General features: G+C 45.1%; 1 protein-coding gene across 13 annotated transcripts in view; it reads right to left on the minus strand.

The window, feature by feature from the left end:
- Positions 1–4,114: 4,114 nt before the first annotated feature.
- Positions 4,115–15,237, minus strand: part of FGFR2 (fibroblast growth factor receptor 2) — a 103,970-nt gene continuing 92,847 nt past the window's right edge. For 10 of the 13 annotated variants that reach the window (XM_029244700.1, XM_029244698.1, XM_029244697.1 and 7 more), the window contains 5 exons: positions 13,100–13,222; positions 12,480–12,550; positions 10,681–10,818; positions 8,895–9,000; positions 4,133–5,811 (listed from right to left, as the gene is read on the minus strand). In XM_029244700.1, the coding sequence (XP_029100533.1) occupies positions 5,647–5,811; positions 8,895–9,000; positions 10,681–10,818; positions 12,480–12,550; positions 13,100–13,222 (603 nt within the window). In that variant the 3' untranslated portion in view covers positions 4,133–5,646. Of the gene's footprint in view, positions 5,904–8,894; positions 9,001–10,680; positions 10,819–12,479; positions 12,551–13,099; positions 13,223–15,237 lie in introns of all 13 variants that reach the window. The other 3 variants (XM_029244690.1, XM_029244692.1, XM_029244691.1) reach the window with 3 other exon arrangements.

The raw sequence follows: 15,237 nt of genomic DNA on the forward strand, positions 1-15,237 counted from the left end.
TACATACCCTAGAATTCAAATTTGCAAATAAAAGAAATCCACTGCCTTGTATTTCAAAGGTCCCGGGAGGATGGCAAGTGCTGCTGGAGTTTCCAGATGATTGGCACTGACTGTCCTCATATCCACTGTCTTCTGTAGCACCTCATGTGACCTGTGAGACAGGCCTTGGAGGCCATTTTGAAGCCCCTGGGACACCGACACAGCGGCCAAGTTTGTTGGTACTGGGGCTGCCACAGTTGGTGTGGCTGCTTCAGTGGCCAACATTGGAACAGTGTTTGGCAGCTTCATCAAAACCCCCGGAAACCCTGAGGAAAAGAGGACACAGAGGGGCCCCATTCCAGAATGTCACTTAAGAAGTGGAAGGCTTCTGTAGTCCTTGCCCAGCCAAGTCATTTCAAGGCTTCCAAGGAATGAAACGTGAGAGAAGATAAACTTCGCTTTCATCTTCAAAAACATCAAAAACTAAATAACATCAAAATGCAGGCTGGATAAGGACGACTCCAATGTGCATACATAAGTAATAGTGCATTAATCGGTCCCAGGGGATTGCTCAAGCTCACTAGACTTTATTTGCTATAAAACTGGGGACATGGGGCAGAGAGGCACTCAAGGATTCCAGCCAGAAAGAATCTCTGTCCCTCTGCATCACGTGTTAGTGCTTCCTTCCTTTCTCAGTCAAGAGGAAAGACGTGGAATTGATCAATTTCTCAGGCCCTCTACTCCGTGAAGCTCCACTGAGCCCTCTTAGCTATCTTGGCCAGTTTATAGGTGCCAAAGCCAGCCAATTCACTGAAATATCTTGTTTTAGAAAACCCAGTAGCTATTATGTACCTTGATCCATGATCTAAGTCTTATTTCCTCAGCTATTGAAATCTTAGGAAGACCTTTTACACCCACTAGGATGGCTATAATAAAAAGTATGAACAATAACAAGTATTGGCAAGAATATAGAGAAAATGGAACTCTCATACACTGCTAATGGGAATGCGAAACAGTGCAACCATTTTGGAAAACAGTCTGGCAGTTCCTCAAAGGTTAAACACAGAGTGACCATATGACCCAGCAATTCCACTGCTAGGTATACAACCAAGAAAAACGAAAACATGCGACTACACAAAACTTGTACACAAATGTTAATAGCAGCACTGTTCGTAACAGCCAAAAGGTGGAAACAAGCCAAATATCCATCAACTGACGAATGGATAAGCAAAATGTGTACTTATCCACACAATGGAATATGATTTGCCAATAAAAACGGAATGAAGTACTGATATACGCTACAACATGAACGAACCTTGAAAACATTATGGTAAGTGAAAGAAGCTAGACACAAAAGGCCATATATGATTCCACTTATGTGAAATGGCTAGAACAGGCAAATAGCAGATGGGTGGTAGCCAGGGCTGGGAGAAGCGGGGAGTGGGGAGTGACTGCTAACTGGGACAGGCCTTCTTTTTGGAGTGAGGAAAATGTTCTGGATGGTGGTAATGGTTGCACCATCTTGTGAATATATACTAAAAAATCACAAATATACAAAAACAGGTTCTCAGGAAGAGAAAACTGTTTATTAATAGAGTACCACCTGCCAGAGCTGAGCTAAGCTCCTACGGGCAGCCCTCATGGTAAGACCGTGACACTGGTGATAACCAGTTTTACAGCTGAGGAAACGAAGGTCCAGAAAGAATCCAGGACTTGCCCGACATCACCCAGCTGTAAGAAATAAACCAATCCAGTTCCCTCCCAATCCACCATCCATTGTCTTCCTCCTGGACGGCATAAGGCTGCAGCCTTGTTTACTTAGACCATTTCCCAGCCATGTGACCCTTAGGAACCTCAAGCAGACCCTCAAATTCCTGATCTGTAATAGTGGTCTCTGTACCTAGCCCTCCTAGAGCCTCAATTATACAGTACAAGCTAGCAGACCAACATCTTGTTTCCAGAATGGGGCCTGGGTCCTCAATCCTCAGCTGTTCAAGTCTGTCAGATGGTTTACTGTAACTGCACGTTTTAGTTTCCTATGCGTGGCATCAAGGAACTTCCCAAAACATCTGGTGGAGGGGAGCTCCCTGAGGTAACAAGGGATGGAGAAGCTGAGAGGAGAAAAGGGTACCCGGTTCTCAGGGAATCCACCCAATGCCCCTGAAGGCCTGACTTCACCGTGCTTCTCCATCCCCGCATCCTTTCCAAGTTCGCCACCAGCTAGACCTTGAGCAGCCTCTCGAATCACCCCGCTTCCGGGCTGGAGACAGCAGCGTCAGGAACCCCTCCTTCCTCACCAAGATGCCTGCGACTTTTGGTTCTTCATGTCTCGATGACAATCACACTGTGTCTCTACTCATTCCCATTGTTTCCTTAAGTCTCAGGGTGGGAGGTGGGCTGAGCTAAGCGGGGCAGTGGGAAGCCTTACGCTCCAGGATTCTTACCAAGCCTTGCCCGTGTCGGTTTATTTGGGGTAGGTATCAAAAAAGAAGTAGCTCCCATCCTTCTCATGGACCACATTACCTTCGTTCCCTTGATGACAAGTCTAATTCTAAAACTAAAATGGCCAACAGCTAGGAGTATAATCTACCTTGTCTATTTACAAGATAGCTTACATTGTAAAAAGCCGTAACCTGCTCCTTCAGCCTCAAAAGTATAGAAGATGTACCATGGATTTGCATGGATGTGGAGAACCAGCAAGTCCTTCCCGCAGCCTGGCCAAGGGGAGCCCATTGGTGTAGATGGCCAGAGGGCTGCAGAATAATCTTCCTGAACACATGTGACTAAAGGCTGCTTTCCCTTTTTTGTTTAATTTTAATTTTTTTATTGAAGTATACTTGATTTACGATGTTATCTTTTTTTTTTTTTTTTTGGCTGTGCCACGCAGCTTGTGGGTCAGTTCCCCGTCCAGGGATCGAACCCGGGTCAAGGCAGCGAAAGCGCCGAGTCCTAAGCACTGGACCACCAGGGAATTCCCGTGTTATCTTGTTTTTTAAATCCCATTCTTTTGGGTGGGATTATAACCCTGTCCTGATAATAAATAGCACAGGAGATTGGCAAATGCACAACGAGGGCTGAGGCCACGCTTCAGTTGGCTGGTGAGACCCTCACTCTACCACTAATGGCCTCAAACAGAACAAAGATGCCACCTTCTTTTTTTTCCCCCCCCAGGAGAAATATTTATTTATTTATTTATTTATTTATTTATTTATTATTTTATTTATTTATTTATTTATTTGCAGTACGCGGGCCTCTCACTGTGGTGGCCTCTCCCGTTGCGGAGCACAGGCTCCGGACGCACAGGCTCAGCGGCCATGGCTCACGGGCCCAGCCGCTCCGCGGCATGTGGGATCTTCCCGGACCGGGGCACGAACCCGTGTCCCCTGCATCGGCAGGCGGACTCTCAACAACTGCGCCACCAGGGAAGCCCGAGAAATATTTATTTTATTCTGAACTGAAAAGTTGAGTTCTGGCCAAGGACGGCACTTTTTAACCACCAACAGCCCCAGAAGGTTCTGAGAGCGTGGCTGAAGTTCAGAAGCCGGATTGTTTTTGTCTCCTTTTCCTGGTGTTGAGGCTGGCAAGCGAATATAATGAAGCCGTAAGAGTCACAGATTCACATTTGTTAAGAGGCCAAAAAAGCCCTTTCCCTCTTCAGATTCTGGGTGGCATGGAAATAAGTAAAATTATTTTGAAAGTTTGTTCAAGTTGTCTTTTTGAGATTTTGAAGCAAATTCTACATCATGAGGAAGGCAGCCTAAAAGATTTCAAGGTGCCCAGTATCCAGACCTTCTGACTATCTCCCCTCTCAATACCTCCCAGCCTTAGAACAGCTGCCCGTTTGCAGAGCTCCCTCCGATGCCATTCATGTGCTCCTCTGGGAGTGGCTGGGGCCCAGAAAGGAACACGGACTTCCCTGGGGTCCCAGGGAGCAACGGAGCCAGGACTTGAACCAGCCTCTTCTGATTTTCCATTGGACCCACCTGTTGCAGGTACTGCTGGTCGCAGACAACCCCTCTGACAAGCCACCGTTTTTAGCAAAGAACAGACCTCCCCAGCTCTGCCTTCCTTCCACACAGTCACACCACGAGTCCGCACCTCCGAACACGGGAAACCATTTGGTAAGACACGAGTATTAAAAAAATAAGCTGCGTGACATTTATTTTGTCTTGTTAACATTAATATCTGTAGAAACATTTTTATTGTCAGTATAAAAATTAACAGGCTTTATTAAATACTTTCTCCAATTTCATAGCACGTTAAAAATCAGTGTCATCTCCATTCATGCTGCATGGCTACAGCAGAGTGAGTAGGTGTTTCGAAAGCAAAACACAGCACTTTCATATAGAATGGACAGCGTGGCAGTATTCTGACGTTGGCATTACGTGGGATTCTTTTGGTGAGGTCCTGCTAGGCGGAAGCAATTCCTTAAAAAGGTGGAAGGATCCCCCAATCTATCAGCAGAACAACTCGGTGTTTCCATTTCCTTCGACGGGACATGAAGATTCCGAAAGGCTTCTCTGTCGCCGATGAATCTGGAAGCCATTATGAAGATTCGCCGAAGAACACAGGCTAATCTGATCAACGTGCAACTCAGGGGCAGAAGGCCAGCTGCCGGAGAGCAGAACACTCTGCTAGCATCTCAACGAAGGGCCCTCCTTGAGGAACGGACTAAGGCATCTTTTTAAGAGAACGGTGGTACCATTTGTCTTGGCGAGCCCAGTTAAACGTTTATGGGCCCAATGACAGAGCTGCACCAAAACAAAACGCCTTCTTATTAACGAGTCCTCTTTAACGTGGGCATCTAGGTGGTTTAAGAGCAATCATCTGACAGCAGAGTTGAAACACAAATAAATCAAAACTTCATTTTCCCCAAATCAGTCCTAGTTTGTAAATATTTCTCTTTTCAAAGGATCTGATAACTAGTTAAGTCCAAGCAAAAGGTTAGCTGGTCTGATGCGCTGCCGGCATACAAATGCCACTTAAATTACCAAAAAAAGCCAAAAAGAACAACAAAAAAAACTATAAACAATTGTTTTGTATATTACCAATTCATTAATAAATTAATGTTACACCATTTTCCCTGAAAGCAAAAGTATTTTTCCACCTCTGCTCGGTGAAAATTAAGAAATTCTGTGTAAGAACAGCATTTAGCAAATAGCTATTTAAAAAAAAAAGAGAGAGAGAGACCAATTCTCTAGGTGCATTGGGACATCCATTTAAAATCAATACAAAAAATAATTCCTTGTAAATATATAATATATATTTATACATAATTTGAATATATTTACATACATCCAGCACCTATATACTGCAATTGTGCTCTATAAGTATGTGCTGACATATATTTTCTCCATTTATTACAAAATTCACAAGCAATGCAGAATGCATGTTTGCCTTGAGTCTGGCTGGTCCACAGCCAGTACCCACAGTGGGTCATCAGAACGTTATGGCCCATGGCAGTCCATTGCCCCAGAAACATTCTTCTTCTCCTGGTGAAGATTACAAATTCTTTACACGTGTGCGGATTACTTTTCCAATTATTTACTCCTCTGATGCATATACACACACAAGCCAAGACAAAAGGCTCCCAGAGGCAGGGCCTCCCTACTCAGTACAGCTAGGTTCCCGGTGCCGCCCTGTTTGCGGACGGGGGGACAAGCCCATTCATGTTTTAACACTGCCGTTTCTATGTGGATACTGAGGAAGACAGGGTTCGTAAGGCATGGGGTCCGGAGAGAAAACAGAATCATCTCCCGAAGAGCAAGAACTCCTTGTGTCAGGGTAACTAGGTGAATACTGTTCAAGAGGCTGACTGAGGTCCAAGTATTCCTGAAAGAAGGGAAGAGAGACGTTTTATTTCATCTCGGGTCAGGATAACAAGGTGAATACGGTTCGAGAGGCTGACTGAGGTCCAAGTATTCCTGAAAGAAGCGAAGAGAAGACTTTTATTTCAAACGCAGGCTCTTGAGACGTTGGTATGGGAGTTGGGACAACATGGGGGCACCCCCAGCAGGTTGAGACCTGCCCACCCCGGCTTCCACAAAGACCACCTTGAGACCCCAACTTTATCTCCTCTAGGCTGCCCTTCACTTTTCTTCTCAAGCCATCTCAAATGAACTATCGACAAGTAGGGAACGTTAACACCCAGCTGAGCAGTCACCTCGACGGGCGCAGACCCAAAGACCTGCTTGTTAGACCGCACGGTTCAAATCCGCACCCAGCAAAATGGAAAAAACATAAGATGTCGTGGATGCCCGGGACCCCTTTCCATAGCTGAGACCATGAATATTTATTTCACGAATTACATTTTACTACTGTAGCTTCCAGGATAATTTAAGGGGAATATGTCTTCATTCAGCAGGTAATTTCACAGATGCAATTCATTACTCTCAGACGCTCTCTGAGTTGAAAATGTAAACAGGTTCAAAAAAGGCTTGGATATACTCTGTTTGTTACATCCACAATGGACTGTTGGAGAACAGTTTAGGAAAATGCAGGTTGCGTTTTAACGTTTTGAAGGTTTGAAATTCAAAAAGGGCTCTTCTGCTCCCTGAAGTATCCATCGGTGTTGCTGTCAGAAAGCCCACCCGATGGCCCCTAGATAACATTGCTTCCGACTTAAGACAGGGTGAGAGCTTACTGCCTGCTCTTGTGTGGCCCGTGAGCTAAGAACGGTTTTTTAACATTTTGAAATGGTTGGGGAAAAAATCAAAAGAAGAATAACATCTCATGGTATTAAAACTATGTAAAATAACTAAATTCACATTAAATTTAAATTTTAGGGTCCATCCAGTTTTATCTAAACACAGACATATTCATTTACACATCGTCCGTGGCTGCTTTCCTGCTACAATGGCAGAGTTGAGCGTTGCTACAGAAACCCACAAAGAGGCCCATAAAGCTGAAAGTTGACTGTCTGGCCCTTGACAGAAAAGGTCTGCAAAGTATGAAAAGATTTCTAAACTGGGGAACTTCTGGGCATCACCGCCTCAACTGGGCTAGCATGTTGGGGTGCTTCTGCTCACACCCCCAAAAGCCAAGGAGAATACTATGACACATGGTTTTGCTGAAGGGGGGCAAAAAGTGCAGACCACAGCACAACCAGCCTCAGTGTTATCAGAAAAGAGCCCACAGAATGTTGGCGACCATACATTTTAAAAGACAAAAAAAACCAAAAAAACAACAAAACCCAAACCACCCCTGTAATTCATCACCAGGTTTGGCAAGAAAAAGAGTCCCCATCCAAGAATGGGGGATGTGTCAGTTCCAACAACATCAGGAGGAACTGCACAACTGGAAACAAACACGCCCACCACATCAAAAGAGAACTTTTTTGCTTACAATGATAAAAATGAAATTTTGTCCTAAATGGAACCAATTTTCTCCAGCATATGGTAATGATTTTCAGAAGGAAAGAAACTTCGATTTTTATATCCGTTAGACAATATGGCATTCCGCTTTTTAATTTTAGGATGCTAGATGTAAACTTCAGGGTGAAAATGGGCCCACTTTAAATGTAAATGTATAAATAAACAGCACAGAGCACGGACACAAGATCATTAAAATGGAACTTTAGTGCTTTCCCAGTTTCTAACTGAAGCCATAAATGTTCAGATCTGATAGGGAAAAAAGAAAAAAAACTAGGGGTATCAGTGGATTCCAAGTCTAGGGTTAAAGGAACTTATACTAGAAACAACAATTTTGGCAGGAGAAGAAAGTTGGTGTTTTTTTTTTTTTTTTCCCTTGAACTGTTCCTTTCAACTTCTGAAGGTCAGCTGTATTCATTTAAATGCAATCTCTCCCTTTATCAGCTACAGTCAGACACACAGATAATATTGCTGGCTTAAGGCTTCAAATCACAATATTTGATTATTTTTTTAAAAAATCAGTCTGAAACTATTAAATGCATTATTTTAAAATAAAGGTATTCTTTTCCTTCTAAAATATTTAGGCAATTTTAACCTTTTTTTGCTGTTATTAAGACAACTGTAGGGTTTTTCTCCCCCCCCCCCCCCACTGTTTGGAGGAACACTATTCTACATCCTCATTAAATATCTCTAATTCATTCACTAACAAGTTCTCCCTATGGTGGGGTTTTTCTGGCCTTGATGGGTTTATCGTCTTTCCTGCTCAGACCACTTTGTTTCCACAACCAGAGATGGCTCTCTCCGCATGGTGAAGCAGCCACTGACATGGCCGAGTTTGGACAATGAGTGACAACAGAGGGTTTCTTTTGTTGATATAGACTATAAATATTTTCTAGAAAATAAATATTTTAACAAAAGGTATGAATTTTCACTTAAAGATCCTGTAAGTCACTCATTAAAGGACACTCTGTGTACATTTACGCTGTGACCAGGCAGGGTCACATCATTATATAGAAGCTGGAATGTGTCATATAGAAGCTGTGTCATGTGTTATATAGAAGCTGGAATGGCACAACTTCAATGCATCCCATCAAGCTCATCAGTAACGGACCATCAGCAGCCCTCACAGTAATGACCAGCAGCCCTCACCCTAATGACCAGCAGCCCTCACCCTAATGACCAGGGCAAGGAATCCAACCAGCACAGAAACCCCAGCTCCTTCCCACACAAACCCAAACACTGCAGTCGGACATTTCTTTCCTCTCCCCATCCCCCTACATATACGCACCCTGGACCCACCACCCACATGCCACAGTGAGGGGCAGCCTCAGGTGGGGTCCTCTGTCTCTGGTTTTGTGAGACAGAACTCTCAAGATGTAGTTCTGAGAAAAGTCAGGATTTGGGAGGAACACATAGGTTCACTCTGTCTGATCCCTGTGGAACAAGGATAAACTATACCCCAGAGTCCAACAGGGGAGGCTACATTTCAAAAACTGTGCTGGTCTCCCAAGCAAGGACCCTGGGCTTCTGGAAGGAGGTTCTTACCTCATTGGTTGTGAGTGTGAGAATTCGATCCAAGTCTTCTACCAACTGCTTGAAGGTGGGTCTCTGTGAGGGCACCGCATGCCAACAGTCTCTCATCATCATATACCTGGAAGAGACGGGTTTCCTTGGTGAATTAAATCCCTAAGTACTAGGGGGCATGGCTATAAGCCAGTCTTAATAGTCAATGTGGAGAGATGTCCTCGATTACGAAAATGTATCAGAACTTCCCTAGCAGCTAAATTAGGGGGTGGGATCCACTTTGCCAAAAGAGGCACCGCTTGATTCCTCTGAAAGGCACTTGGATTTACAGAAACATCACGTTAACCAAAACGTTTTAGGAAGGTATATATGCCATCAAAAGAGACACTTCCATGAGTTTTCACGGCTGACTTCTGGTATCCCTGTGGCAGTGACTTATAATAGGGTATCACATTTCCACGGCACTTTTGCACACTGTGGGAAGAGCCCTAGAGGAGCAGGCGGGAATCCGGTCTTCCCTCCCCACACGCCCCTGCCTGGACCAAAGCTGCTCTACTGTTATCTGCCTGACACTCTGAACAAAGGTTCCTCAGTTTTAAAAAACTGAAGTTTGAAAACTACAACTTTAAGGCAAGGTTCTTATGAATTAATCTGCTGTCACTGGGCTGTACCTTCACTTCCTGATTAACTCTTGGATAGGCCTAGGTTCCCAGGCCTTATCTTGAGGATGGGTTCCGACAGACCCTCTAAGGCAGCAAAAGCACCAGGAGTGACAAGGAACACAATAAAACGCAAGAGGGAGGGGATATGGGGATATATGTTTATGCATAGCTGATTCACTCTGTTATAAAGCAGAAACTAACACACCATTGTAAAGCAATTATACTCCAGTAAAGATGTTAAAATAAATAAATAAATGCCTTTAATATAACATACTATAAAATGTGGCCATTCATCAGATGTCCACAGTACACCGAAAAGCACTCATGGGATTACTGATATAAAATCCCGTGAAATGATACCCAAGAGACCGCGGTCTCTGGGACAATCCCTCTTCTTAGTCAGTTCTGAGGGTTGGAAGGAGAGACTCCTTTATAAAGCACTGACGTTACTGCGCAAGACCCATGTCACCAACACAATGTAATTCCACTTAAAGTGCGGGGTAGGTTTTGCTAGAAACCAGCTCATGGTTTTAGAGTCAGATCGGGTACCCTAAGGATGGCACCTGGACAAGTTTTTAATTCTCTGCACTAAAATATGGGTAAAATATAGGTAACCAGACGCTAGTTCATTCGCCCTGAGGAATGTGGCTGAGGTCCATCTATAATAGCAATTTTCAATGGTCACAAAGAGGCTGCAGAAGCACCCATTCTCCACTACTCGCTGTGCAGGGGCCAGGCACAACCCACGAGGAAAGGGGGCAGCCCCAGGGCTTTTGAGCTTGTGTATGCGGGAAGCCTGATGCACCTTCCTGTCACTTTGACAACAGCAAGGTACAGTACAGTGGCCCAGGAAGATCACCGGGCTCGCTGTGTGAAGTCGGGAGCCCTCGGCCGGGCAGCCCGACACCCTCTGTGGTTTAAAGCTCGCTCCATACACCTCAGAAGGATGCTCTTTCTTTTGGACAGTCAGGGCTGTCCATGGAGCTCTCTATCTCAGTTCCAGGATTGGGCCCAGAAAGTTTCAGCAATTCTTCTTCTTAGGACATGTTTAAAAAACCAGGGGCCTTAGAAAACCAAAGTATCCAGGAGAAGCATCACTGGCGGGCAGGGGCTCCTGGGGCATCGGGAGAGACGACGGCCCTTACAGTTCATTGGTGCAGTTTGCCGGCTTATCCATCCTGTGCCCTTCCTTAAGCAGCTTAAAAAGTTCCTCCACGGGAATCCCTGGGTAGGGCGAGCCCCCTAAAGTGAAGATCTCCCACATTAACACCCCGAAGGACCAGCTGCAAAGAAGGGAGAAAGCAGCATTAGTAATCCATCTGAATCACAGAAACCTAATCACGCCCAGTTAAGAAAATAAACGCCCACTTACTTCTTACATTCAAAGACAACTGACCGGGGCCCTCCTACAGTTCATCCAACTTGCCCCTTCCTGCCCCCAAAGAGCATCCCCAGATGACAACGAGAGGCTATTCTGATGGAATTTTCCATCAACAGACAAGTGATAAGTAAACCACCACTCTTTTGGGGGGCAGAGGGGAGGGCGGAGATTGGGTTTTTATTTTCCTCCTTCCATCATTCTCAAATAAAACTCTCTGTCTTAAGGCAAGTGTTATAAACATGAACTTCGAAACTGCAAAGCCCTTTATGCTCCTGTCCAGCTCTTGCGCCGGCCTATGTGCCTGACCCCAGGGCTGTGACCTACAGTATGAGCAGTTGACAGAATAAGGCCAGCATGCTAATTCTGAGAGGTAACAGCTGCCCAAGGTGGCCAGTGGACCATCTGAGAGCACAGAAGTTTTCCGACTTACTAAGGTCATGAAGGGAGTTAGCGCCGGGCTGGGATTAGGATGGAGGAGCCCTGTGCCCCAGACAAACTTCATACGAAAGAAAGCGAGAACATCTCATGGGGCACAATTTATACCTGACCGTGCAGAGACACATAGTTGGATCCGGAGCCTTGTTCAAGAGACTCACAATTCCTGAGCTGATCAGGCCGAGAATCCTGCATTTGTCTATGTCACTGGAAATACACCCTCACTGATTCTGTTGAGTTTCAGAAATGAAACCGCCTTTGGTTTTGTGCAGAGCGAGAAGAGCAGCACAATCCAGGCAGTGTGCTCACTGCAGAACTGGGAATCGTAACACTTTCCTTCTAGGACTGCGGAAGAGAACCAGTGGCTATAGCATGGGATCCATGCCTGCCCCAGAAATCTTCCCACCCACACAAACAAGAATAGCTCAACTGATTTTTTAATTCATAGGAACTTGCAAAAAATAGAACACAGAGAGATCCTCTGTACCTTTCACCCAGTTTCTCACAATGGTAACATCTTTCGACCACATTTCCAAAGCTGGAATTCTAAAATACCAGTTGGAGCCTGGCCCTAATAATAGTTTTAAGTGTATCACAATAGAAATATTGTATACTTTGCACTCTATTTCTGTAACATTATCAAGGATACTACGACAAGATCAGAATTTTTTCAAAGGATAAACAGGGAGCGGGCCCTGTCGAGATCATCCTAGTGGACCGTGTCCCAACCAGCTTTCCCCTATGAGGACAGACCTAGGACGGGGAAAACATGACAAACTCCTCTCAGGTAGGAGAAGTTTAAGGGCGCGAAGAACATGCCAACAGCTTGGCAAATTAGATAGCAGCTTTGTACTTGCACATCCGTGAATTAGTTCAAGGGGGAGAACTTCCGCTCTGGCAGGAGCAGGTTAGCGGTTCCACCTCCTGTGCGCTTTGAAGCCGGGCAGATTAGTAACAGAGCATTGGTTACCAGCCTACCATAAAATCCATCCTTTCTAAGGCCAGCTCCTGCACCTTCTCTGCATGTGTGAAATGCAGCAGGGACCAAAGAATGAAGGAAGGCAAAGAATGTACAAGATTTTTACAGCTCAGCCCGAGGGAAAATGCAGAGACAAGGGAATTACTTACACATCACTCTGATGGGTGTACACTCTATCGAAAAGGGCTTCGGGAGCCATCCACTTGACTGGAAGTCGGCCCTGCAAGTGCAGAAGAAATGTAAAAACCAATATATTAAAACCGATTCATTTTAGCAGGTTCAACCGGGCTGTGCCCTGTTTATTTTAAGAGCTGACACTCTAATGGTTTTTGCTGGACAGCCATTAGCGCAGAAATAAGCTCCAACTGGGACTACACAGAGCGTGGGAGATGCACAGATTTGGACATGTTAATAAAATGTCGTTTCCTTGGATTCTCATCGTCATCTATCTCCCTAGCAGGCCCTGACCAGCTCCTAGGTGAAAATTAACGCAGAAACTCCCAGGCTCTAACCCTTGCTAGGAAAGTTCTTGACAAGGAGCCTTACGAAGATTCTTGCTGCTCACTACTCTGTATATAAGACTGGTTCACATTTACCAAGAGTATCTTAACTGTAGTCTAAATTTGCTTATTGGGAAGTTTATAAAGAGTAAGGCAAAAGAACAAGAATAAAAAGGCACTGGTCCTTCTAGCTCTGAGCAACATCCTTCACCTGGAACATTCCGTGCCACCTCTCCACCCCTTCCCACTTCATCACTGCCACAACTTACGTTTGTGGTCTTTTTGTAGTAGTCTATATTGTTGATATCTCTGGCCAGTCCAAAGTCAGCTATTTTCATCACATTGTTTTCTGTTACCAAAACATTTCTGGCAGCTAAATCTCGATGAATGCACTGAAACCGACAAGGAACTCATTTCAAAATGCTACAAGAATAAAAAGGTAACATATGCACTTCTTATAATGCAGAGAGAAAATACATCTTACATCAAAAATTGGTATTTCTTTTCTAATTAAAATAAAAGAACAAGGCCCCAACTATTTCAAAGAGCAAAGGTATAGATAAGAAAACACATGCCCTTTTATCTGCAGCTGACTGGTATCCTTCGTATTATGAACAGCTAAATGACCTCTTTTTTTTTTCTTTTTTTTGCGGTACGCGGGCCTCTCACTGTTGTGGCCTCTCCCGTTGCGGAGCACAGGCTCCGGACGCGCAGGCTCAGCGGCCATGGCTCACGGGCCCAGCCGCTCCGCAGCATGTCGGATCTTCCCGGACCGGGGCACGAACCCGTGTCCCCTGCATCGGCAGGCGGACTCTCAACCACTGCGCCACCAGGGAAGCCCTAAATGACCTCTTTTAATGCCACAATTATTCCCCCTCTGCAGTTCCGGACACTGCTGCTTTCTTGCTCATTTTTGAAACTGTCCCCCCGCTGAGTTCTAAACCCATCCCTTCTCTTAGCTCACTCTTTCTCTTTCCCCGATCCCTCAGATTCCTTGGCTTTAGCTTCTCTCTCCCTCAAAATAGAGGACCTGTCCCATTACTTTTGTATATTTCCACATATCCACATGGCTTCCGTTCTTAGATACATACAGAAGATCTGCAAATCCCCATCTCTAACCTTACCTCTCTCCTGGGATCCAGATTCTCATTTTCAATAGGACATTTCCACATTGACATCCCTTTGGCACCTTTAAATTCAAGGTCTCTACTCTATTCTCATTTTCTTGGTCTTTTTCGTATACACCTGAGATATATACAGCAGAATTTTTTACACACTCCTCCCAAATTCTTTTGATTTCAACCCCCAAATGCCTCTCCAATTTGTCCACCCGGCTCCGTTCCCACTGCTAAGCCCTTAGTTCAGGGTCTCATCACCCTTCCAACAGGTCTCCGTGTTCAAACTCAGCACTATTGCATCTTCTCTGCTTCCCTCAAATTATGTTTCTGAGGGAGCTGATCACATCTGTTCCAGGCTTATATGAAGGCTAATGCCTGTCTATTCATATTCTCTGTCCAGTTCTCACCCAACACCTGGTCCCCACACGGGGCCCAACCTGTGTCTGCCACATACACGGGGGCCAGATGCTGAGATGCTCGCTACAGGGCAGCTGATTTATGGTTCCGATACTAACTCTTTGGTCTCAGAAAGCTCTAGTCATTATAACTTCTATGTTCCCTTTCTACAAATGATACGTTTTTGTAAGCTGTTAAAAAGTGTTTTAGCTGTACTTTAATACACCAAGATTGTACCAGGATACATGGTAATTAGGGACCCAAATCATCACCTCCTAGTTTTGGAAATGGTAAGGTATAAAGAAGTGAACAAACATCCCTAACAAACACTTTTACACAGGTTCTAGGCAAAGGCTAACTATTATATGAAGGAGGGAGTCTTATCAATCGATCTGACATGGGTGAAATGGGGCTGATTTGAGATTGATACTCCACAACATGGTCCATTGAAAAAGGAGCAGACCAAACTCTCTCTGAAGAATAAATGCGGGATAATTTTTTTCTGCCCACCCTCCAACTATTCCTTGTTTTTAATCTGCTTCTGTGGCCCCCTGGATGGGCCAAGATCATTGAAGGGACGGCAGGAGAGCCCCACAGGCATGCCTGTGCCCGGCCAGAATGGAAGCAGGAAATGTGAGAGCTCCCAGAAGCTGCCCGGGGATCCAGCTGGGGCGGGAGCTGTGTTCCTGGTTTTGGAGGCCTCTTCACATTGAACTTCCAAGCCCTGGGCCAAACTCTCCCAGTGGTGTGCTCCCTGCCGACACAACTCTGTGAGTCTGGCAAGCTGTGTGGTCAGAAGAATCTGACTCCCTGTGCGTGGGGCTCTGACCACACATAAGGGCTCAACTCAAGAGTCACTACGACGGCGACCCCCATTTTCTCCAAGAGAGCCA

Source organism: Monodon monoceros, unplaced genomic scaffold, assembly GCF_005190385.1.
Source record: "Monodon monoceros isolate NGI ecotype Baffin Bay Population unplaced genomic scaffold, NGI_Narwhal_1 Super_Scaffold_4, whole genome shotgun sequence".
In the NCBI taxonomy this organism is placed as follows: Eukaryota; Metazoa; Chordata; class Mammalia; order Artiodactyla; family Monodontidae; genus Monodon; species Monodon monoceros.